Source organism: Dryas octopetala, chromosome 2, assembly GCF_963921425.1.
Source record: "Dryas octopetala chromosome 2, drDryOcto1.1, whole genome shotgun sequence".
Lineage (NCBI taxonomy): Eukaryota > Viridiplantae > Streptophyta > Magnoliopsida > Rosales > Rosaceae > Dryas > Dryas octopetala.
The window spans coordinates 8,223,623-8,249,840 of NC_141367.1; the positions used below are offsets into that span (position 1 = coordinate 8,223,623).

The following is a 26,218-nucleotide window of genomic DNA, read 5'->3' on the forward strand; positions in this document are numbered from 1 at the left end:
GTAAAATGAGCACTCAACACATGTCCTCCAAATAAGTACTTCGCTGCTCAACTGGGGACTGTACACTCGGTCTAACTTGAACTTTTTCAACCTCAAAACATGGCTCTCCTTGTGATGACCTAGCTCCTTGATTCGCCATCAGAACCTGCATCATTTGCTTAAGTTCAGACATCTCAGCTTCCATAGTTGATTTCTTTTCCACTCTTTTCCGTCTATTCCACTGCTGTGAACTCAATGCCAATGTGTCAAAGAGTGTCCATGCTTCTTCAAAAGTCTTCTTTTTCAGTGCTCCTCCACATGTCATGTCCACCATACTACGATCTTGATCCAACAAACCCTCATAAAAGTACTCAATCTGCATCCATGGGGCAAAATTATGATGTGGACACGAAGTCAGAAGCTCTTGGTACCTTTCCCAACTCTCATGAAACACTTCATCCTCTGATTGCGTAAACCCTAAGATCTGCTTCCTCACAATGGTAGTCTTACTAACTGGATAGAACCTCAACAGAAACTTGGATGCCAGTTCTTCCCATGTTTTAATAGAAGCGACCTGCAAGGAAAACAACCAATGTTTAGCTTTATTTTTAAGAGAGAATGGAAATAACCTTAACTTCCTTTGATCATCGCTCAACCCCCTCAGCTTGCCAATCTCGCATATTGCATGAAATTTCTTAATATGCACGTAGGGATCCTCTCCTTCTAGACCATGAAATGATGGAAGAAGTTTGATTGTCCCACTTGAAAGTTCAAAATCAGCTTCCACTTGAGAGTAAGCAATGCATGTAGGTTGAGCTAGAAGCGTTGGAGACGAATAATCACTCAAAGGTATTCTCATTTGAGATGCATTCGGCTGCAAGGTCTCCTCGACTTCCTCTTCTGATTTCTCCTCTTCGTATGCTTCCTCAGATTCACTTCCTTTCGGCGACACAAGAGTTGACCTCATCCTTAACGGTGTCCAATTGAGTCTCGGCCTGCCCTTGTACGCACTCAACACCTTTTGGCCTTCTGCACGTGAAAGGGGGGTGATCTTCGAATTTGACTCTTCCATTGTACCTTAGAAATAAGAGAAATCAGCAAGAACCAATAATGAAAACAGAAAATAAAACCTAACTAAAATGACTTAACTAAAGATAATCAAACTAGCAATCAACACAAATAACAATTCCCCGGCAACGGCGCCAAAAACTTGTTGTATGTTTTCCTAGAGCAAATTAAATACCCTTTTCTGAGCTCTAGGTTAACTCGCAAGTGCACGAATCGCGGAGTAGCAAAGCTTACAAATACGAGGTCGATCCCACAGGGAATTGTACTAGTGTTATGATCACTAACTTAATTAAATTCGATTAAATCAACTCTAACTCACACACGCAAATGGGGGGTTTTGATTGGTTTTTGAGACTAGAAAAACTAACAGATAAATGACAAAACTCTAAAATAACAACTGAATGAATTTGGATAAAACAATAATAAAGAAACACTAGGGGTCAGAATCCACCACTATCATACCATTCACTCTACTATGGATATTAACAATCAATATATAAACATGTCAACAAAGTTCGTCTACTAAAAGGTTTGGCTAGTTACTTTTAGCAATTACTCCCCTTACTGTGCATAAACTAAGAGCTTCTTGGGCCTTCCTTAGCCAGTTAACTTGCATGTTCCCTAGTGCTAAGCTAAGGCAGCTGTTACCCATGCAAGAGTCGTTACGATCTGTGAGAGTGACAAACACATAGCGCATGGCTCCAAATTAATGTACTGTATGTCATCTATGATCTCTTTTCTCATGAATATTATCTTAGGATACCCACTTGTTGCCTATTGAAACTATCATCCTTTCGAGCTTATTTAGTTTCACAACAAATATCTAGATGCATGCAACCTAAGGTGATCAGTCAAAGATGCGAAACAAATAGATTCAATTTAAACAGAGATCCAAGATTTGTCAACATGTAAATAATTAAAATATCAATAATCCATAGTGAGAGTAAACAGCATCGCTAGGGCTTCATCCTAGCCCTAGCCCAATATTCAGCTACACATAATTAAATTCACAAATAAATAATGCATAATTAAAATAATGAAAATAAAAGAAAGGAAGAAGAAATCAAGCCACGAATGATGGGGTGGAGGTGCGGCTGCAAGGTGACGGCGTGATGGGCTGCTGCTCGGCCTTGGGCTCCACGGCGAAGAAGTAGAGGTGCTCGGCAAGGTTGCAGCAAGGTGGTGATGCGTGGCTAATGTTGGTGGCTGCGGCTTGGCTTCCTTCTCTTTTGTCAACTCAGCGCAAAAATAGAAGACACACAAACAAAGGTGGCTGGTAGGGTTCGGCCACAAAAGAAAAGAAGAAAAATAAAGAGAGAGAAGGAGATGGTGGCTGCGGCACAAGAAGAACAAGAGAGAGAGGGTGCTGCGGCTAGGAAAGAGAAGAAACACTAACTAGGGTTTTCGAAAATTGAAGAGAAGAGAAAAGACCAAACTTCAGAACCCTTTTTCTGATTTTTAGAGATATATTTATAGGGATCAGTAGGAGAGGAATCCTTGGGAGGCAAGGAAAAGAGAGATGCGGCTGCTGCTAGGGTTAGGGAAAGCTTTGGGCTTGCGGCAAGGCTTTGGCTTTGGGCTTAAGTGCCACACGCCAGCCCCTTAGGGTTTCACTTCAAGGCTGCCACCTTCAGGCTTGCGCATTGGGCTTCATCTTGGGCTGGTGCATGCATGCATGCATGGCCCCCCAGATTTCGGCATTTGCATTGGCCCATGGCCCATTTGACTTGTTGACTTTTCATAGTTGACCCTTGACCATTAACTTTGACTTCCCATTTTGCCCCTCATTTCCATTTGAATTCGAATTCATTTCTTCCCTCCATTTATTCCCATGGATGTCCACCACCTTCTAGAAGCTTCTGGAACCTTGACTTTGTAGAGTTGACTTTGACCAACATTTCCTAGTGTGACTAGGAATTCTTGTAAATGAAGGATTCCTTATCCATTTTGACTTCTCGTAATGACCATATTGCCCCTGGGGTCTCCTAGTGTCATTAGGACTCCTTTCCCTAGTAGGGTTAGGTTTCCTAGTTCAACCAGGATTTTCTGTTTCAATCAGGATTTCTCATTTCTGGCTTCGCAATGATGGTTCTGGACTTGATGTTTCCTAGTGTGACTAGGAATCCTCATTCGACTAGGATTTCGGCCCTTTTCCTGGTTTGACCAGGATTTCTCTCGTTTTCCTAGTTTGACTAGGAAATGTCTAAAAATGGTCCTTTTGGCTCCTTTTTTCCTCTTTGCTCATTTTATCCTGTAAAATCAAAAACAAACTAACAACACACAAAATATCGAGTTCTTGCACTCTGAGTTAAGGAGTTAGTATCATAAAGTAGTGTAAAATGAGCACTCAACACACCCCCAAACTTAGATTTTGCTAGTCCTCGAGCAAAAAGAACAAAGAAAAGACTCAAGACAGACTCCAAACATCCCAACACATGATTTTATAAGCACAGCCATAAATAGCATAATCAAGCAAGATACATATAAAATTCATTCTTCAACCTCTAATAATGTTTCAATTAACATACCTTACTCCTCCCTGAGAAATATAGACCATCCTTAACGCAAACTCAAGTGTTTAGACAAACAAGACTAAATCAGCATATCCAAAATAGTATCAACTCCAATTCTCACCAAGGCATGCTCTCAACAATAAAACACTCAGAGATTGGGTTGATATGTGCACTCAAGTATATGTGAGAGATGTTATGATAAACAAATGCAAACAGCTCACATATTAATCATGAAAGACAGGCACCATGAACAAAAACACTGATCTCAAGAAAAGGATTTAAAATACTTGAAACAGAATCAATAACCATAAGCTTCCCTTTTATCTAGACTCCACATAATGAACTACAATTCTCTCAAGATCAAGTAGGGCTTTACTCGGGGTTGTAATGGAGGCTTAGGTTAGGATAAGGTATTGAAGTGAAACGGATAACAAAGGGCTACAGACTATGGATTTGCTCAAAAGTAGAGGCATTCCTTGCATAATTTGTAATCATAGTCTTGAATTCTAACACTTTTCTTTTTCATCCTTTGAAATCGTTCGTTCCCTTAACAACACTTCCTTTTTTTTTTTTTTTTTTTTTTCATTTCAGGGAACGACACATTCTTAAGCACGATTCCTTCTTTTCCAAGCTATTCACACACATTTCTTTTTAACCTCACAGCTTCATTAGCTCAATGCAAATCCATCAGTAAGGTACACAGGTTGAGGAGTGAAACTCCCCCAAACTTAGGGTTTGGTATAGGGGTAAACAAAGAAAAGGTCATTAGGCTCAAATTGTTTGACTAGGGTTATAACACAGGGTAGGCCTTAGGCTATGGGTTAAAAACAAACAAGGCCTAATATCATCTCCTAAGATCCATGTAGTTATATCCATGCTTTGAATAGAATAAGAGAGAAGTTCTAGCTTATTGATTCACAATTATATTCCAAGTACTTAATCAAAAGAAAGAATAATGAGATCACAACGACTTTATATGACACGAAAATATTAGAGTAATGTCAACACTCAAGAAATGAAGTACAGGGCTCAAAAGCTCACTTAGGTCATACAAGTCTACTCTATTAAGTATATGCATCTCTAGTCATGTAAGTTATCACTTAAGTTTATGAAAACAAGGCCCACTTCATAGAGTTGTAAAGCATGTTATGAACCAATACTAGAGATAGAAAAATTCATACTATATAGTCAAGCTAGACATGCTCATAATAGCCATGCATAATAAAATCAATCAGTTGGGGACTCAAAACAACAAAATAAACAAAAAGACTCAAAAAAAAAAAATTTTTTTTTTTTTTTTTAATTTCAAAAATGCAATGCATTCCCCACCCCCAAACTTAAAAGAAACATTGTCCTCAATGTTAAATGAAAGACAAATGTAATGCACAATATAATAAACAGAGGAAGGGAAAAACAATAAATAAAACAAATCTACTTAAATGAGCGAAAAGAGGGTGAAAACGTACCTTGGCTGGTGTGAAAAAGCTCGCCCATGCACAAGTACCAAATCACCTCCTCGTCGTCATCCATCCCTTGGGTTGCCTCCCAAGAAGCGCTAAGTTTCACGTCTTCAGCCAGACCTAGTCTTGTACTAGAAATCAATTTTCTCTTGGTTCAGCTCAAAATCAGGTTCAAGGAAAGGTTTCACACGATGACCATTGACCTTAAATATGTTCCCATTCTTCGGATTCTTGATTTCAACTGTACCATAAGGAAACACTCTAATCACCTCATAAGGTCCGGTCCATCTTGAACGCAACTTGCCTGGGAAGAGACGTAATCTTGTATCATATAATAACACCTTCCCTCCAACAAAGAATTCTCGCGGACGTAGCTTCTTATCATGGTACCTCTTGGTCCTTTCCCTGTACAACTTAGCATTCTCATATGCGAAATGTCGTATTTCCTCCAGCTCACTAAGTTGCAACTTCCTTTTCTCACCAGCAGCATGAATATCAAAATTGAACTTCTTAATCGCCCAATATGCCTTATGCTCAAGCTCAACTGGTAAATGACAAGCTTTCCCATAGATCAGTCGAAACGGAGACATTCCAATGGGTGTCTTGTAAGCGGTGCGATAAGCCCACAATGCATCATTAAGCTTAGTAGACCAATCCTTCCTATTGGCGAGCACCGTTCTTTCCAAAATGAACTTAATCTCACGATTCGAAATTTTCACTTGCCCACTCGTCTGAGGATGGTAGGGAGTAGCCACTTTATGCCTTATTCCATATTTCTTCATCACGGCCTCAAACAGCTTATTGCAAAAATGCGATCCCCCATCACTAATGATTGCTCTCGGGGTACCAAACCGTGCAAAGATATTGGTCTTAAGTAAATTCAAGACCACTCGAGCATCATTAGTCCTACAAGCGACAGCTTCCACCCACTTAGACACATAATCAACTCTTACCAGAATGTACTCGTATCCAAAAGAAGATGGAAATGGTCCCATGAAATCTATACCCCAAACATCAAAGATTTCGACTTCCAACATGAAGTTCAATGGCATTTGATCACGAGCAGAAATATTTCCCATCTTCTGACATCTGTCACATGTGAGATAAAACTGATGACAATCATGAAAAATAGTGGGCCAAAAGAAACCTGCTTGAAGAATCTTGTAAGCGGTCTTAGTTCCTCCACCATGGCCTCCACATTCTTTAGAATGGCACATCTCAATGACATTCCTCTGCTCCAATTCCGGTACACATCGTCTTATCAACTGATCTGACCCATATTTGAACAAATAAGGATCATCCCACACATATTGTCTGACATCATGCAAAAACTTCTTCCTTTGGTAGTGTGTCAGATCATTGGGCAACACTCCACTTGCTAAATAATTTGCTATGTCGGCATACCATGGAGTAGTCAAGATGGCAAAAAGCTGCTCGTCCGGGAATGACTCTCGTAACGGTAGTGTGTCCTCTTCAGACTGTTCCTCATTGACGAGTCTACTCAAATGGTCTGCTACCACATTCTCACACCCTTTCTTATCCTTGATCTCAATATCAAATTCCTGTAGCAACAGAGTCCATCTAATCAACCTCGGCTTGGCGTCTTTCTTATTCAGCAGATACTTGAGAGCTGCATGATCCGTGTAGATGATGATCTTAGACCCAATCAAATAACTTCTAAATTTCTCCAAGGCAAAGATCACAGCAAGCAACTCCTTCTCTGTAGTAGAATAGTTCAACTGTGCATCATTCAGAGTCCTGCTTGCATAATAAATCACATGTGGCAGCTTATCAACTCTCTGACCCAAAACTGCTCCAATAGCATAGTCACTTGCATCACACATGAGCTCAAACGGCAGGTTCCAATCAGGTGGCATGATGATCGGAGCGGAAGTGAGTAGCTTCTTCAATTTGTTAAAGGCAACCAAGCAATCTTCATTAAACTCGAAATTCACCTCTTTTTGCAATAAGGTGCACAAAGGCCTGGAGATCTTGGAAAAATCCTTGATGAATCTCCTATAAAACCCAGCATGGCCTAGGAAACTTCTTACTTCCTTAACACTCGATGGAGGCGGCAATCTCTGTATCACATCAATCTTGGCCTTATCAACTTGTATGCCCTCTTTTGAAATCACATGACCCAATACTATCCCTTGTTGAACTATGAAGTGACATTTATCCCAATTAAGCACTAGATTGGCTTCTTGACATCTTTTTAGAACTAAAGACAAATTATCCAGACATGCATCAAAAGACGAACCAAAAACAGAAAAATCATCCATAAATACCTCAATGATTCGTTCCACCATATCCGAGAAAATAGACATCATGCATCTCTGAAATGTTGCGGGCGCATTGCACAATCCGAATGGCATCCTTCTATAAGAAAATGTACCAAATGGACATGTGAATGTGGTCTTCTCTTGATCCTCGGGCGCAATAGCAATCTGATTGTACCCACTATAACCATCCAAAAAGTAATAGTGACTATGGCCAGCCAACCTTTCTAACATCTGGTCAATAAATGGCAAAGGAAAATGATCCTTTCTTGTCGCGGTGTTCAGCTTCCGATAGTCAATACAAACACGCCAACCGGTTTGTGTCCTTTGGGGAACCAACTCATTATGCTCATTCTTCACCACAGTAATACTACTTTTCTTTGGCCCTACTTGAACAGAACTAACCCACTTCGAATCACTGATAGGATAAATAATACCAACATCCAACAATTTGATTACCTCATTACGCACAACTTCCTTCAGAGTTGGATTCAGTCTTCTTTGAGCATCACGAGTAGGCCTAGATTCCTCCTCAAGTAAAATTCTATGCATACATACTGTGGGTGAGATTCCCTTGATATCGGCTATGGTCCATCCCAATGCCAACCGATTTTCCTTCAAAACTCTCAGGAGTCTTTCTTCCTCGCCTGCACTCAAATTAGCTGCAATAATCACAGGCAAAGTCTCATTTTCTCCCAAAAATGCATATTTCAAGTGCTCCGGTAACGGTTTCAGCTCCAACTTAGGTGCTTGCTCAATAGAAGGAAGCGTTTTCTGATTAGTGGGTACTAGCATTTCAAACTGGTTGAACCACTTATTCCTGAGAGGTCGGTTGCCCTCCCAACGTGTAGGAGTTGTTTCCACGTTTTCTTCCAACTCACTAGACTCGAGTGCTCCCAAAGCAACCTCCAATGTATCTTCTGCAAGGCTAGTTTCGCACACTTCCTCAACTAATGGGTCCAAACTATCAATCCTCAAGCAATCATTCTCCTCCTTTGGATACTTCATCGCACCAAAAACATCAAACTCAACTGTTTCACCAAGTACAGACATTGTCAACTTCCCATTACTCACATCAATCTTGGTGTTCGCTGTGGCCATGAACGGTCTTCCCAATATGATCGGTAACTCATTTCCTCTAATTGGGGTATCCTCCATTTCAAGAATGATAAAATCAGCGGGCATGATCAAATCTGCAACCCGAACCAGCACATCTTCAACCACACCTTTCGGAACCTTTACTGAACGATCTGCCAATTGAAGAGTAACACTAGTAGGTTTAAGATCTCCTATGCCCAACTGTGCGAAAACTGAATACGGCATCAAATTAATACTTGCTCCCAAATCCAGCAATGCCTTCTCAAACTTGTGATCCCCAACCAAACATGGGATCGTAAAACTGCCAGGGTCTTTCAACTTTGGTGGCAGCTTCCTTTGCAAAACCGCACTGACTTCTTCACTCAAACACACCTGCTCATGCTCTTTGAATTTCCTCTTGTGTGTGCACAATTCCTTCAAAAACTTGGCATACTTAGGAATCTGCTGAATAGCATCAAGCAAAGGAATGTTGATTTCCACTTTCTTAAACATCTCCAAAATTTCCTTAGCTTGCTCGTCCTTACTTTGCTTCCTTTGGCGTTGAGGGAAAGGTAATGGAGCTCTTGAAATAGAAGAAGTAATCTCGGCCTTCTTGCTAGCACGCGTAGCAATGTGCTTTTCTTGTTTCTTTCTTTCCTCCTCTTCCTCATCCTTAACCTTAACTTTATCCCTCTTGTACTTTTCCACTTGTTCAGGATCTAGCATCTCAACTTCATCCTCGTTGCCTGCATTATCACCTTGAGTAGTGCCCACTTTGTTGTCAATCACTTTCCCACTTCTCAAAGTAGTGATTGCTTCGGCCTTGTCCTGAATTGGTGCACCCTTTACCACTTTGTCCAAGGTCAAAGTCACTTGTTCCAATTGGGCTTCCAAATTCGAGATAGCTTTAGCTGTGACACTCAACTGCTCCTCAGTTTTGTTCATGAATGACTTGGTATCATTAGACATCGAAGTTGTACTCTGGGCTAATGTAGCAATCATGTCCTCCAAATAAGTACTTCGCTGCTCAACTGGGGACTGTACACTCGGTCTAACTTGAACTTTTTCAACCTCAAAACATGGCTCTCCTTGTGATGACCTAGCTCCTTGATTCGCCATCAGAACCTGCATCATTTGCTTAAGTTCAGACATCTCAGCTTCCATAGCTGATTTCTTTTCCACTCTTTTCCGTCTATTCCACTGCTGTGAACTCAATGCCAATGTGTCAAAGAGTGTCCATGCTTCTTCAAAAGTCTTCTTTTTCAGTGCTCCTCCACATGTCATGTCCACCATACTACGATCTTGATCCAACAAACCCTCATAAAAGTACTCAATCTGCATCCATGGGGCAAAATTATGATGTGGACACGAAGTCAGAAGCTCTTGGTACCTTTCCCAACTCTCATGAAACACTTCATCCTCTGATTGCGTAAACCCTAAGATCTGCTTCCTCACAATGGTAGTCTTACTAACTGGATAGAACCTCAACAGAAACTTGGATGCCAGTTCTTCCCATGTTTTAATAGAAGCGACCTGCAAGGAAAACAACCAATGTTTAGCTTTATCTTTAAGAGAGAATGGAAATAACCTTAACTTCCTTTGATCATCGCTCAACCCCCTCAGCTTGCCAATCTCGCATATTGCATGAAATTTCTTAATATGCACGTAGGGATCCTCTCCTTCTAGACCATGAAATGATGGAAGAAGTTTGATTGTCCCACTTGAAAGTTCAAAATCAGCTTCCACTTGAGAGTAAGCAATGCATGTAGGTTGAGCTAGAAGCGTTGGAGACGAATAATCACTCAAAGGTATTCTCATTTGAGATGCATTCGGCTGCAAGGTCTCCTCGACTTCCTCTTCTGATTTCTCCTCTTCGTATGCTTCCTCAGATTCACTTCCTTTCGGCGACACAAGAGTTGACCTCATCCTTAACGGTGTCCAATTGAGTCTCGGCCTGCCCTTGTACGCACTCAACACCTTTTGGCCTTCTGCACGTGAAAGGGGGGTGATCTTCGAATTTGACTCTTCCATTGTACCTTAGAAATAAGAGAAATCAACAAGAACCAATAATGAAAACAGAAAATAAAACCTAACTAAAATGACTTAACTAAAGATAATCAAACTAGCAATCAACACAAATAACAATTCCCCGGCAACGGCGCCAAAAACTTGTTGTATGTTTTCCTAGAGCAAATTAAATACCCTTTTCTGAGCTCTAGGTTAACTCGCAAGTGCACGAATCGCGGAGTAGCAAAGCTTACAAATACGAGGTCGATCCCACAGGGAATTGTACTAGTGTTATGATCACTAACTTAATTAAATTCGATTAAATCAACTCTAACTCACACACGCAAATGGGGGGTTTTGATTGGTTTTTGAGACTAGAAAAACTAACAGATAAATGACAAAACTCTAAAATAACAACTGAATGAATTTGGATAAAACAATAATAAAGAAACACTAGGGGTCAGAATCCACCACTAGCATACCATTCACTCTACTATGGATATTAACAATCAATATATAAACATGTCAACAAAGTTCGTCTACTAAAAGGTTTGGCTAGTTACTTTTAGCAATTACTCCCCTTACTGTGCATAAACTAAGAGCTTCTTGGGCCTTCCTTAGCCAGTTAACTTGCATGTTCCCTAGTGCTAAGCTAAGGCAGCTGTTACCCATGCAAGAGTCGTTACGATCTGTGAGAGTGACAAACACATAGCGCATGGCTCCAAATTAATGTACTGTATGTCATCTATGATCTCTTTTCTCATGAATATTATCTTAGGATACCCACTTGTTGCCTATTGAAACTATCATCCTTTCGAGCTTATTTAGTTTCACAACAAATATCTAGATGCATGCAACCTAAGGTGATCAGTCAAAGATGCGAAACAAATAGATTCAATTTAAACAGAGATCCAAGATTTGTCAACATGTAAATAATTAAAATATCAATAATCCATAGTGAGAGTAAACAGCATCGCTAGGGCTTCATCCTAGCCCTAGCCCAATATTCAGCTACACATAATTAAATTCACAAATAAATAATGCATAATTAAAATAATGAAAATAAAAGAAAGGAAGAAGAAATCAAGCCACGAATGATGGGGTGGAGGTGCGGCTGCAAGGTGACGGCGTGATGGGCTGCTGCTCGGCCTTGGGCTCCACGGCGAAGAAGTAGAGGTGCTCGGCAAGGTTGCAGCAAGGTGGTGATGCGTGGCTAATGTTGGTGGCTGCGGCTTGGCTTCCTTCTCTTTTGTCAACTCAGCGCAAAAATAGAAGACACACAAACAAAGGTGGCTGGTAGGGTTCGGCCACAAAAGAAAAGAAGAAAAATAAAGAGAGAGAAGGAGATGGTGGCTGCGGCACAAGAAGAACAAGAGAGAGAGGGTGCTGCGGCTAGGAAAGAGAAGAAACACTAACTAGGGTTTTCGAAAATTGAAGAGAAGAGAAAAGACCAAACTTCAGAACCCTTTTTCTGATTTTTAGAGATATATTTATAGGGATCAGTAGGAGAGGAATCCTTGGGAGGCAAGGAAAAGAGAGATGCGGCTGCTGCTAGGGTTAGGGAAAGCTTTGGGCTTGCGGCAAGGCTTTGGCTTTGGGCTTAAGTGCCACACGCCAGCCCCCTAGGGTTTCACTTCATGGCTGCCACCTTCAGGCTTGCGCATTGGGCTTCATCTTGGGCTAGTGCATGCATGCATGCATGGCCCTTCAGATTTCGGCATTTGCATAGGCCCATGGCCCATTTGACTTGTTGACTTTTCATAGTTGACCCTTGACCATTAACTTTGACTTCCCATTTTGCCCCTCATTTCCATTTGAATTCGAATTCATTTCTTCCCTCCATTTATTCCCATGGATGTCCACCACCTTCTAGAAGCTTCTGGAACCTTGACTTTGTAGAGTTGACTTTGACCAACATTTCCTAGTGTGACTAGGAATTCTTGTAAATGAAGGATTCCTTATCCATTTTGACTTCTCGTAATGACCATATTGCCCCTGGGGTCTCCTAGTGTCATTAGGACTCCTTTCCCTAGTAGGGTTAGGTTTCCTAGTTCAACCAGGATTTCCTGTTTCAATCAGGATTTCTCATTTCTGGCTTCGCAATGATGGTTCTGGACTTGATGTTTCCTAGTGTGACTAGGAATCCTCATTCGACTAGGATTTCGGCCCCTTTCCTGGTTTGACCAGGATTTCTCTCGTTTTCCTAGTTTGACTAGGAAATGTCTAAAAATGGTCCTTTTGGCTCCTTTTTTCCTCTTTGCTCATTTTATCCTGTAAAATCAAAAACAAACTAACAACACACAAAATATCGAGTTCTTGCACTCTGAGTTAAGGAGTTAGTATCATAAAGTAGTGTAAAATGAGCACTCAACACACTACCAAGAATAATCCCTTATTTCCTTGTTACTTGTGGTTTAGTGTCTTTGACTATTTCACAGCTAAACCTAACAGATAAACTAGATGCAATTACCCTAAGGTGGCCAGTCAAAGGATGCAAACAACTAGTGACGGGGAAGAGACGGATAAACATCAAACTAACAGGCCAAGAGACGGATAAACGATTTGTTAGAACATGCAAATCCATTAATCGACCTACAACTAACATGCAAGACAGAATAACTAACCTACATATTTAAATAAAATAAAACAAAACAGAAACGATAAACAAAATCCCAATTCATGCTTGCTAAAGGAAATCAGAAACGCAAAACTAAAAGCATAAACTAAACGACTAAATTAAATTGCATAAATTAAATGAAATCAGAATCATGCATTAAATAAATTCAGAAACTTAATTAAATAAATTCAGTAGCATAAACCAACAATTAAAATAGAAACTAGAAGGAAAAAGAAGCAAAATCAGAGATGCAAACACTAGGGTGGCTGCGGCAAGGAGAGAGGAAGAAGGAGGCACCTAGCAAGCTAGCAGGAGGAACTCACGGCAAGGTGAGCTAGGGCTTGCGACAGCAGGCTGGTCCTTCTCTCTCTCACTTGTCACGCCACCTTCTCTCTCTAGAACCCTCTGAATTCGGCTCCCCTCACAAGAGTTAAACTAAAATAATAACCTAGAACAGAAAAATAAAACTAAAGACCTAAAGAAATTTCGGCTGGAGTAGGAGGTGAGAAAAAGTGATCCTAGGGTTCTGAATGAAAGGGGTATATATAGGAGTGCATTCTTTGAGAGGCAAAGAGGAGAAAACTTGCGGCTGCTAGGTTTCCTTCTCCTTGTTGCTTGCGGCTTCAGCTAGGGTTAGGTGCATCAGGGCCTTGCGGCATGGGCTGCTCCTTTTGGGCTTAAGTGGCGCATGCAAGTCAGCTAGGGCCCCCTCCTTGGCGCATGGGCTGCTGGTCTTGGACCTTGATGTGCTTTGGGCTCACATGTGTTGGGCTGAGGTGGCTTGCACAAGATGGGCTAGGGTTTCACTCCATGGCCTTCCACCTTGGGCTTGCGTCTTGGGCTTGCGCATGGGCCTCTTGGCTGCTAGGGTTTGCATGGCATGCATGCGCATGCATGGGCTGCCATCTTCCTCCTTGCGCATGGCCTTTGGGCTGCTAGGGTTTGGGCCCATGCATGTGCATGCATGGCCCATCTTGGTTCGGGATCCCTAGGGCCCATGGGCCCTCCACTTTTGACTTCCCATTTTGCCCCTCATTTCCATTTGAATTCAAATTCATTTCTTCCCTCCATTCATTTCCATGGATGTCCACCACCTTCTGGAAGCTTCTGGAACCTTGAACAACATTTCCTGGTGCAACTAGGATTCCTTGAAAATGAAAGATTCCTTATCCATTTCGACTTCTCGTAATGACCATATTGCCCCTGGGGTCTCCTAGTGTCATTAGGACTCCTTTCCCTAGTTGGGTCAGGTTTCCTAGTTCAACCAGGATTTCCTGTTCGAATCAGGATTTCACATTTCTGGCTCCGCAATGATGGTTATGGACTTGATGTTTCCTAGTGTGACTAGGAATCCTCATTTGACTAGGATTTCTGCACTTTTCCTGGTTTGACCAGGATTTCACTCGTTTTCCTGGTTTGACCAGGAAATGTCCCAAAATGGCTCCATTTGCTTCTTTTTCTCATTTCTGCTTCATTTGACCTGCAAACACAAAAACAAGACAAGAAACACAAATTATCGAGTTCTAACACTCTAGGTTAAGGAATTAGTATCATGTTGAATGTTTTCTTAGAACAAAATAAACATTTATTTCATTCCAAGAATACTCGCAAGTGCACGAATCGCATCAGTAGCAAAGCGTACAAGCACGAGGTCGATCCCACAGGGAATGGTTAATACACAACAAATCAATTCAATTAATCAATAGAAGAACTAAATGGGGGGTTTTGGAAAGATGGAACACACGCACACATCACCACACGCACACACCCTTTATTCTATCTTGCAATGTTAAGTTTTCAGCTTCAAATCAGATAAGCATTCAATAACCATCCAAGGCTAATGACAGTTAATTGGAACACAACATATTAAAGTTTGACTGCTAAAAAGGTTTGGCTAGTTACTTTCTCGCAATTGTTCTCCTAATGCATAAACTAAGAGCTTCTTGGGCCTTCCTTAGCCAGTTAACCTACATGTTCCCTAGTTCAAGCTAAGGCAGCTGTTACCCATGTAGGAGTCATTAAGATTTGTGAGAACGTCAAACATGCACAACATATAAGCTTTGACTATTTCCTTATAGAGGTCGCCCAACCCCACTACCAAGAATAATCCCTTATTCCCTTGTTAATTGTGGTTTAGTGTCTTTGACTATTTCACAGCTAAACCTAACAAATAAATTAGATGCAATTACCCTAAGGTGGCCAGTCAAAGGATGCAAACAACTAGTGACGGGTTCAAATAGATAATGAAAATTTAATACGTGCAAACATCAAACTAACAGACCAAGAGACGGATAAACGATTTGTTAAAGCATGCAAATCCAATAATCAACCTACAACTAACATGCAAGATAGAATAAATAAACCTACATAATTAAAATAGAAAAGAAAATCATAATAATATAAATAAATTCCCAATCCATGTTGGAAAGCAAATTAATTAAAAAAAAACAATTAAAAACTAGAATTCCAAAAGAAAAACAAAGAGAACATCCTTAGAGAGTGGCAGCGGCGGCGGCACAAGGTGGCAGCAGCGGCGGCGCAAGGTGGCAGCGGCGGCACAAGGTGGCAGCGGCTCGACACCTTCCTCCTCCTTCGGTTCAGCAAAAAAATAAAGAGAGAGAGATGGTGGTGGCTGCGGCAAGGGAAGAGAAATAATGGGGGCTGCTAGGGTTCCTAGGGTGTGTGAGTAAAGAAAGAGAGAGAAAGGAGGCTAGGGTGTGCGGCAAGAAGAGAGAGACTAGGCTAGGGTTTCTGAAATTTCAGAGAGAACTCCCTCTCTTTGAGCTATAAAGATGTATTTATAGAGGAGAGTGAGGCTGAGATTTCTCCTTCTCTTCAATGTGGGATAAGTGCATTCCTTGCACACCAAGACTTATAATTTTCGGCCAAACATGGGCCTTGGGCTGATTTGGGCTCTTTTTGGGCGTAACTCCGTTTTCAGCTCGCGGAACTGCTGCGCTACCTCCACTAACTGACCATATCTTGAGCTAGAAAACTCAGAATCGAAATCCGTAAAATTCCCTGCGAAGCTAACATCCGTATCTTTCCAACCATATATGGCATGCTACCTGATTCGTTCTGGAGAATTACAGAATTGCTGTCGAAATTGGTGCTCTATTTCCAGGGTTTTGACTTCTTTTTCAGCTAGGATTCCTTGGGCTTTCTCTTTGTAGGCGTGATGGGCTAGGGTTTCCTTTAAAAGAACATGGGCTGGCTGCAACAAGCAAGTGGCGTGATGGGCTTTAGGGATGCATGGCTTGCATGGCTTGGGCTCTAGAGTTGGCGCATGGCTTGCATGGCATGCGCATGCATGCCTGGGCTGCCACCTCACCATTCTTGTGGATTTCGACTTCACCTAGGCCCAAAGCCAAATTGACTTCATGACATGATATGGTTGACCCTTGACCATTGACTTTGACTTCCAATTTTACCCCTCTCTCCCTCTTGGATTCGAATTCATTCCTCCATCTGATTCCATGGATGTCCACCACCTTCTAGAAGCTTCTGGAACCTTGACTTGATTGAGTTGACTTTGACCAACATTTCCTAGTCCAACTAGGATTTCTTGTAAATGAAAGATTCCTTATCCATTTTGACTTCTCGTAATGACCATATTGCCCCTGGAGTCTCCTAGTGTCATTAGGACTCCTTCCCCTAGTAGGGTTAGGTTTCCTAGTTCAACCAAGAATTCCTGTTCCAATCAGGATTTCTCATTTCTGGCTCGACAATTATGGTTCTGGACTTGATGTTTCCTAGTGTGACTAGGAATCCTCATTTGACTAGGATTTCAGCTCTTTTCTTGGTTTGACCAGGAATTGACCCATTTTCCTAGTTTGACCAGAAAATGTCCCAAAACGGCTCCATTTGCTCCTATTTCCTATTTATGCTTCATTCGACCTAAAAACACAAAAACAAGACAACAGACACAAAAAGATCGAGTTCTAACACTCTAGGTTAGGGAGTTAGTATCATAAAATAGCGTAAAATGAACACTCATCATATCATAAAGTGATGCAAAATGCACACTCATCAAGGACCAAGAGGTACCATGATAAGAAGTTACGTCCAAGAGAATTCCTTGTTGGAGGGAAGGTGTTATTATATGATACAAGATTACGTCTCTTCCCAGGCAAGTTGCGTTCGAGATGGACCGGACCTTATGAGGTGATTAGAGTGTTTCCCTATGGTACAGTTGAACTCAAGAACCAAAAGAATGGGAACATATTTAAGGTTAATGGTCATCGTGTGAAGCCTTTCCTTGAACCTGATTTCGAGCTGAACCAAGAAAAAATTGATTTCTAGTACAAGACTAGGTCTGGCTGAAGACGTGAAACTTAGCGCTTCTTGGGAGGCAACCCAAAGGATGGATGACGATGAGGAGGTGATTTGGTACTTGTGCATGGGCGAGCCATTTTCACACTAGCCAAGGTACGTTTTCACCCTCTTTTTGCTCATTTAAGTAGTTTTGTTTTATTTATTGTTTTCCCCTTCCTCTTTTCATTACATTGTGCAGTACATTTGTCTTTCATTTAAACATTGAGGACAATGTTTCTTTTAAGTTTGAGGGTGGGGAATGCAATGCATGTTTCGAAAAAAAAAAAATAGTTTTTGAGTTTTTTTTTTCTTTGTTTTTGTGTCCCCAACTAATTGATTTTATTATGTATGGTTGTTATGAGCATGTTTAGCTTGGATGTATAGTATGAATTCTTCTATCTCTAGTATTGGGTCATAACATGCTTTACAACTTTATGAAGTGGGCCTTGTTTTCATGAACTTAAGTGATAACTTGCATGTTTAGAGATGCGTACACTTAATAGAGTAGACTTGTATGACCTAAGTGAGCGTTTGAGCCCTGTACTTCAATTCTTGAGTGTTAACATTACTCTAATATTTTTCTTGTCATATAAAGTCGTTGTGATGTCATTATTCTTTCTTTTGATTAAAGTACTTGGAATATAATTGTGAATCAATGAGCTAGAACTTCTCTCTTATTCTATACAAAGCATGGATTTAACTACATGAATCTTAGGAAATGATATTAGGTCTTGTTTGTTTTAACCGTTAGCCTAAGGCCTACCCTATGTTATAACCCTAGTCAAACATTTTGAGCCTAATGACCTTTTCTTTGTTTACCCCTATACCAAACCCTAAGTTTGGGGGAGTTTCCCTCCTCTACCTGTTTACCTTACTGATGGATTTGCATTGAGCTAATGAATTGTGAGGTGGAAAAGAAATGTGTGTGCATAGGTTGGAAGAGAAGGATTTGTGCTTAAGATTGTTTGTCGTTCCCTTTGACCAAAAAAAAAAAATTTAATTAAAGGGAAAAGACGATTTCAAAGATTGAAGAAGAAAAGTGTTCGAATTCAAGCTATGAGTGCAAATTATGCAAAGAATGCCTCTGTGATTTCCTTGTGCAAATCCATAGCCTGTAGCCTTTGTTATCCCTTTAATTTCAACACTTTATGACAGGACCGCCCCCAGATTCCACCCTGAAACCCGGAGAGGTCCTGCAGGAATCCAAAATCAAGGAAAATTCTACCGAAAATTCGGCAGAACCTCCCCTGAAAATGGACTAACCCCGAAATTTCAAACCTGTTAAAAAGCACTTCTAAAACAGCAACCACCTCTACCACAACCAAAAGGGTCTCAGACCCAACAATTTCACAGAGAAATGAACTTAATATTTAAAGTAGTTATCAGAGCCTCTATTCTATTACAAGAAATTTCTACAAAAATTAAATGGTGCCTACAGGGTCCGAGTCGGAAGATGGACACAAACGCCTCGACGTTACTGGCTCGACCTCCACCAAAGCTACTACCTGGGGGGACAATTTAAGACAAAACAAGATAACTTGTGAGATAACTCAATGAGTGGACAGTTTATAAAAATGAAATCAAAAGTAACCATTCTGTTTCAGAAAAATCTTCAGAACCACACTTAGCTCTAAGACCTCACGTCACTCTTTGAAATCCCCCAGTTTTTAAAAACTATTTTTAAAATCATTTCCGAAAATCATCTCAATAGACCTCAATATACTGAAAAAGCAATAAAACTTTCCAAGCTGAGAAATAGCAAATTTGAACTGAAATTATCTTATAAACTGATATCTCAAAAACACTTATACTTAAAACTCACACCATACTTGTACCCGTACTGTAGACAATGTCCTGGCCACAATCCCACACACGGGCAGGCTCAAATCCTGGCCACAATCTCGTACGGAGGGTCGCTCCGCCAAGCAGGCTCACATCTTGGCCACAATCTCGTACGGAGGGTCGCTCCGCCAAGCAGGCTCAAATCCTGGCCACAATCCCGTGCATTTAACACAGGCAGGCTCGACTGGTCAACACGTGCATTTACACAGCAGTTTTTAAATACTCTTTTCACAATTCCCTTTAACAACCCAACTCATCAAACATGTATCTTTCCTCAAATCACAACGTCTCACTCTTTTAAAGTCATTAGTCTAAAAGGATATCATTTGAAAAAACTTTAAATAACAATTCTCAACACAAATCCACCATTAAATAAATGAAATCATAGACATTTAGAAACATAAACTTTTATAAAAATAAAGTCCACTCACAAATTGGGAAGTCTAGTTTTGATCCTCCACCGGATCGTCACGAGCCACGGTCGCCTCGCCTGAAACAAGAAAATCATCCAAGGATAGCTTCATAATCTAAAAAGTGTCCAAATTCAATCTCAATATAAACTTTGGTTCACCCGAACAGCCTCCACCTACCCTAAATCGATAACCAACTAAAAAAAACATTTAAATTGTTGCTAGATAATTAATATGACAGCGGGGTGGTTAGAGCCACTGCCGTCATCACTCAAGTGGTGACATCAATATCAAATTCCAAAATTTCTCCAAAATCCACACCCTTTTCGATTCTAAACTTCGATTGGGGTTTCATATGAATAAAAATTACCCGACAATGGTCCAAAATAAACTCCAAAACAAAATGTACAAGGCCAACCCGAAATGACCCATAATTCCTCAAAATTAAGTTCCTAAATACTCAAAAACTATCAATTCTCCAAGATTTTCTTCGAACCATTAGTTCTAAACTTAAATTAAAGATTATTAGGGATGAGAATTGTACAAAAATACATACAACATCATCAAATTTTGAATATTTGATAGGAACCCGAAATGAGCCCTAAACCCCAATTTTCCAAAATCACAATTGTTCAAAATTGACAGGTAACACCATATGGGTTTGGAAGCCCATGAAGAAAGGAAGAAAACCCACTAACCAATTTCTTGATCGGAGCTCGAAGATGGCCGGAATCGGCAAGAGAAACTGGCGGCTGGGGGAGTTTTCTCCGGCGATTTCCTGCGCACAGGGGTGGCGGGCCGGCAAGGGGTGGCACAGAAAGGAACGGCCGGCTCACAGGGGTCACGACGGTGGTCTCATGTCGCCGGGAAAGTGGCCGGAGGCTGTCCTCCAGTGTCGGTGTCGCACGCACAGAGGGGAAGAGAGAAATGGGTGCGGGGAGAGAGAGAGATCGGGGGAGACGAGAGAGAGAAGGGGGAGGCTGAGGTGGTGCCGTCGCCGTCTCCTGGCCGGACGGCGAGGGAAGCAGGCCGGAGAGGAGAGTGTGCCAGGGGAGGGGCGTCGGGGAGAGATAACAGGGAGAGAGAGTGAGGCGTGAGAGGAGAGAGAAAGTCCAGAATTTTCTGGACCTTTGGGGTTTTAAAACCCACTTTTATAAATTTACAAAATTGCCCCTCACTTCACATGTCCGTATCTTCCAAACCGTAACTCGGATCGAAGCGTGCTACGTGTCTATGAAATCGTGGGATCGAAACCTATCTAACGGACCCAAAGTCAAAATCAAAAGCCCTTTTATTTTAAAAGTCAACTTTGGGTCAAGACCAATAAAAAAAATTTTAACCCAAAACCCTTTTTTATTTCTCAATTAAATTCCCAAATTATTTAGAATAAAAACTTGAAAAGATACGAGTCTCTCAAATCCATTTCCCAATATGCCTCTACATGGCCAAAACGAATAAAAATTAAAATTTCTCCTGAATTTTGGGTCGGGTCGTTACACCTTATCCTAACCTAAGCCTCCGTTACAACCCTTATTAAAGCCCTACTTGATCTTGGGAGAATTGTAGTTCATTATGTAGAGTCTAGATAAAAGGGAAGCTTATGGTTATTGATTCTGTTGCAAGTATCTTAATTCCCTTTCTTGAGATCAGTGTTTCTGTTTCAAGTGCCTTTCTTTCATGATTAATATGTGACATTTTTGTATTTGTTTAGCATATCATCTCTCACATATACTTGAGTGCACGTGTCAACCCAATCTCTGAGTGTTTTATTGTTGAGAGTATGACTTAGTGAGAATTTGAGTTGATGTTATTTTGGATATGCTGACTTAGTCTTGTTTGTCTGAACACTTGAGTTTGTGTCAAGGATGGTCCATTTAGTTCATGGAGGAATAAAGTATGTTAGCTGAAGCGTTATTAGAGGTTGAAGAATGAATTCTATATGTATCTTGCTTGACTATGCTATTTATGGCTGTACTTATGAAATCATGTGTTGGGATGTTTTGAGTCTGTCTTGAGTCTTTTCTTTGTTCTTTTTGCTCGAGGACTAGCAAAATCTAAGTTTGGGGGTGTGTTGAGTGCGCATTTTACACTATTTTATGATACTAACTCCCTAACTCAGAGTGCAAGAACTCGATATTTTGTGTGTTGTTAGTTTGTTTTTGTTTTTATAGGATAAAATGAGCAAAGAAGAGAAAAGGAGCCAAAAGAGCCTGTTTTAGACGTTTCCTAGTCAAACTAGGAAAAGTGGAGAAATCCTGGTCACACTAGGAAATGTTGAATCTCAGTCAAACTAGGATTCTTAGTCTCACAAGGAAAGATCAAACTTGAAAAAGAAGGAATCATAACGATCCAAAGCCAGAAATGAGAAATTCTAGTTGGAGCAGGAAATCCTGTTTCAACTAGGAAACCTAATCCGAGTAGGAAATGGAGTCCTAATGAAGATAGTTGTCATGAGGGGCAAAATGGTAATTGTAAAATTCCAAGTGAGATAGAAATCCTAAGTCAACAAAGATTCCTAGGTGGACAAGGAGAAGTGGTCAACAAGTCAAAGTCAACAAGTCAAAGGTTCTAGAAGCTTCTGGAACACATTGGGCCAAAGCACAAATGGATGAGATGAATTTCAGCCAAGGGATTGGACTTGGGCCAGGCGTGAAACCCTAAGGAGGGTGCGGCATGGGCTTAAGTGAAACCCTAAGGAGGGTGCGACATGGACTTAAGTGATGGGCCATGCAATTGGCGCATGGGCTGAAGGAGAAAAATCTAAGTGACTTGCGCAAGGGGCTGCTGTTATGTGTATTGGGCTTAAGTGAGTATGGCCTTGGTCCATTAGGTCAAGTTACATCAATCCCACATTGGAGAGGAATAGAAAATGCAGCCCCACTCACCTCTATAAATATATCTTTAAAAATCAGAAAATGGGTTCTGAAGTGGTGCTCTCTTCTTTTAATTTTCGGAAACCCTAGCAGCCTCCATCACCTTTCTCTTGCCGCACACCTTAGCAGCCCCATCTCTCTTTCTTTTCTTTCTTTCTTTTCTCCTCTTGCCGCACACCCTAGCAGCCACCTCCAGCAGCCATCTTCTATTCTTATTTTCTTTTATGTTGGTGCCGACTTGAAGAGGAGGAAGGAGTCGAAGCTGCAGCCATATCCACCAGCCACACCATCACCACCTTGCTGCCACCTTGCTGAGCACTTCAGCCATCTTGCCGTGGAACCCAAGGCCGAGCAGCAGCCATCACGCCACTCTTGCAGCCGCACCATCTCATGCTGCCATCTCACCTCCACCTTGCTACCCCGGCTTGATCTCTCTCCCTTTTATTTTAATTTCCATTGTTTTAATTATGCATCGTTTATTTGTGGATTTAATTATGCATAGCTAAATATTGGGCTAGGGCTAGGATGAAGCCCTAGCAATGCTGTTTACTTTCACTATGGATTATTGATATTTTAATTATTTACATGTTGACAAATTTTTGATCTCTGTTTAAATTGACTCTATTTGTTTCGCATCTTTGACTGATCACTTTAGGTTGCATGCATCTAGATTTATGTTGTGAAACTAAACAAGCTCGAAAGGATGATAGTTTCAATAGGCAACAAGTGGGTATCCTAAGATAATATTCATGAGAAAAGAGATCATAGAGGACATATGTTGAATGTTTTCTTAGAACAAAATAAACAATTATCTCATTCTAAGTTTACTCGCAAGTGCACGAATCGCATTAGTAGCAAAGCGTACAAGCACGAGGTCGATCCCACAGGGAATGGTTAATAAACAACAAATCAGTGCAATTAATCACTAGAATAACTAAATGGGGGGTTTTGGAAAGATGGAACACACGCACACATCACCACACGCACACACACTTTATTCTATCTTGCAATGTTAAGTTTTCAGTTTCAAATCAGATAAACATGCAATAACCATCCAAGGCTAATGACAGTTAATTTGAACACAACATATTAAAGTTTGACAGCTAAAAAGGTTTGGCTAGTTACTTTCTCGCCATTGTTCTCCTAATGCATAAACTAAGAGCTTCTTGGGCCTTCCTTAGCTAGTTAACCTACATGTTCCCTAGTTCAAGCTAAGGCAGCTGTTACCCATGCAGGAGTCATTAAGTTTTATTAGAACGTCAAACATGCACAACATATAAGCTTTGAGTATTTTCTTATAGAGGTCGCCCAACCCCACTACCAAGAATAATCCCTTATTCCCTTGTTACTTGTGGTTTAGTGTCTTTGACTATTTCACAGCTAAACCTAACAGATAAACTAGATGCAATTACCCTAAGGTGGCCAGTTGATGAGTGTTCATTTTACGTTATTTTATGATACTAACTCCCTAACCTAGAGTGTTAGAACTCGATACTTTGGTGTTTGTTATCTTGTTTTGTGTTTTTAGGTCTAATGAAGCAAAAATAGGAATAGGAGCAAATGGAGCCGTTTTGGGACATTTCCTGGACAAACTAGGAAACGAGCAGAAATCCTAGTCAAATGAGGATTCCTAGTCACAAGAGGAAACATCAAGCCCATAACCATCATTGCCAAGCCAGAAATGAGAAATCCTAATTGAAGCAGGAATTCTTGGTTGAACTAGGAAACCTAATCCTACTAGGAAAAGGAGTCCTGATGAGACTAGGAGTCACTAGGGGCAATATGGTCATTATGAGAAGTTGAAATGGACAAGGAATCCTACATCTACAAGGAATCCTAGTGGGACTAGGAAAGGTTGGTCAAAGTCAACTCTATCAAGTCAAGGTTCCAGAAGCTTCTAGAAGGTGGTGGACATCCATGGAAATGAGGGGCGAAATGGAAAGTTAAAGTCAATGGTCAAGGGTCAACTATGACATGTCATCAAGTCAAATGGGCCATGGGCCTATGTGGAAGTTAATGGCCAGGTGGCAGCCCATGCATACATGCGCATCCCATGCAAGCCCATGCGCCTAAACCTAGCAGCCCAAGTCCATCACGCCATGCAAGGTGGCAGCCCATGCACTGAAACCCTAGGGCCTATGTGCAACCCATTCCGCCCAAGTCATGCAGTCATGCGCAAGCCATGCAGCCCAAGTCCATCACGCCATGCAAAGAGAAAGCCCAAGGAATCCTAGCTGAAAAAGAAGTCAAAACCCTGGAAAATAGAGCACCAATTTCGACAGCAATTCTGTAATTCTCCAGAGAGAACCAGGTAGCATGCCATATATGGTTGGAAAGATACGGATGTTAGCTTCGCAGGGAATTTTACGGATTTCAATTCCGAGTTTTCTAGCTCAAGATATGGCCATTTTAGTGGAGGTAGCGCAGCAGTTCCGCGAGCTGAAAATAAGTTACGCCCAAAAAGAGCCCAAATCAGCCCAAGGCCCACTTTTGGCCGAAAATTAGAAGTCTTAAGGAGCAAGAAATTCACTTAAGCCCATGTTCTTTTAATGAAACCCTAGCCACACCTTGTCTTCTCCTTGCCTCCAAAGGAATCCTCACCTCACCTCTATAAATATATCCTATTCTCTCATTGTTTAGGGTTTCCATATTTTTATATTTTCAGAATTCAGAGAGAGAGGGGGAGGCCGAATTTCAGAGAGTGAGAGTGAGAGGGTGGCGCCACTTGAGGGAGAATGAGAGACCATGTGCCGCAGCCCTAGCTCACCTTTTCCGTGAGCCTCCTTGCTGCTATGTCTCTCCTCTTCTTCTCTCTTGTGCCGCTGCCACCCTCTTGTGATGTTCTTTGTTTTTCTTTTGATTTTCTTCTTTTTCTTTAGTTAATTAGCTTGTTCTTGCTTTCATTGTGGATTTAATTATTATAATGGAAGTTAGAACTTTTATTTTCTTTATTATTATGTTTTGAGTTTTTTTTATTGCTTTGCTAAGTTGGATGATGAAACTTTAATTGTGAGTTATGCAATGGTGACACTTGTGATTTAATTTGATGCATGTAGTAAATCCTTGATCTCTATTTAAATTGACTTTATTTGTTTTGCATCTTTGACTGATCACCTTAGGTTGCATGCATCTAGATTTATGTTGTGAAACTAAACAAGCTCGAAAGGATGATAGTTTCAGTAGGCAACAAGTGGGTATCCTAAGATAATATTCATGAGAAAAGGGATCATAGATGACATACAGTACATTAATTTGGATCCATGCGCTATGTGTTTGTTGTTGATGTGTTTTCTTAGAACAAAACAAACAATTATGTCATTCTAAGTTTACTCGCAAGTGCACGAATCGCATCAGTAGCAAAGCGTACAAGCACGAGGTCGATCCCACAGGGAATGGTTAATATACAACAAATCAGTGCAAATAATCACTAGAAAAACTAAATGGGGGGTTTTGAAAGATGGAAACACACGCACACATCACCACACGCACACACACTTTATTCTATCTTGCAATGTTAATTTTCAGTTTCAAATCAGATAAGCATGCAATAACCATCCAAGGCTAATGACAGTTAATTTGAACACAACATATTAAAGTTTGACAGCTAAAAAGGTTTGGCTAGTTACTTTCTCGCCATTTTTCTCCTAATGCATAAACTAAGAGCTTCTTGGGCCTTCCTTAGCTAGTTAACCTACATGTTCCCTAGTTCAAGCTAAGGCAGCTGTTACCCATGCAGGAGTCATTAAGTTTTATGAGAACGTCAAACATGCACAACATAT

At 40.9% G+C, this 26,218-nt stretch overlaps 1 protein-coding gene across 1 annotated transcript; it reads right to left on the minus strand.

Annotated features, from left to right (window-relative positions):
- Positions 1-119: 119 nt before the first annotated feature.
- On the minus strand, positions 120-10,302 carry LOC147292880 (uncharacterized). Its single transcript, XM_086230955.1, has 5 exons — positions 9,357-10,302; positions 7,771-8,249; positions 6,340-7,677; positions 421-553; positions 120-145 (listed from the first exon to the last, which is right to left on the minus strand). The coding sequence occupies exons 1-5, from the start codon at positions 10,300-10,302 to the stop codon at positions 120-122; spliced, it is 2,922 nt and encodes a 973-aa protein (XP_086087081.1).
- Positions 10,303-26,218: the final 15,916 nt, after the last annotated feature.

Bases quoted from the DNA above. Each gene is read 5' to 3' on its own strand.
- LOC147292880 (XM_086230955.1), bottom strand. From the start codon at position 10,302: ATGAGGTCAACTCTTGTGTCGCCGAAAGGAAGTGAATCTGAGGAAGCA. The intron at 8,250-9,356 runs GTACAACTTCGA...TGGACCCATTAG, and splicing joins GATTGCTACATTAGCCCAGA to TTGAGGAAGTGTGCGAAACT. The intron at 146-420 runs GTTGGGAAAGGT...CAAATGATGCAG, and splicing joins GGATGAAGTGTTTCATGAGA to GTTCTGATGGCGAATCAAGG.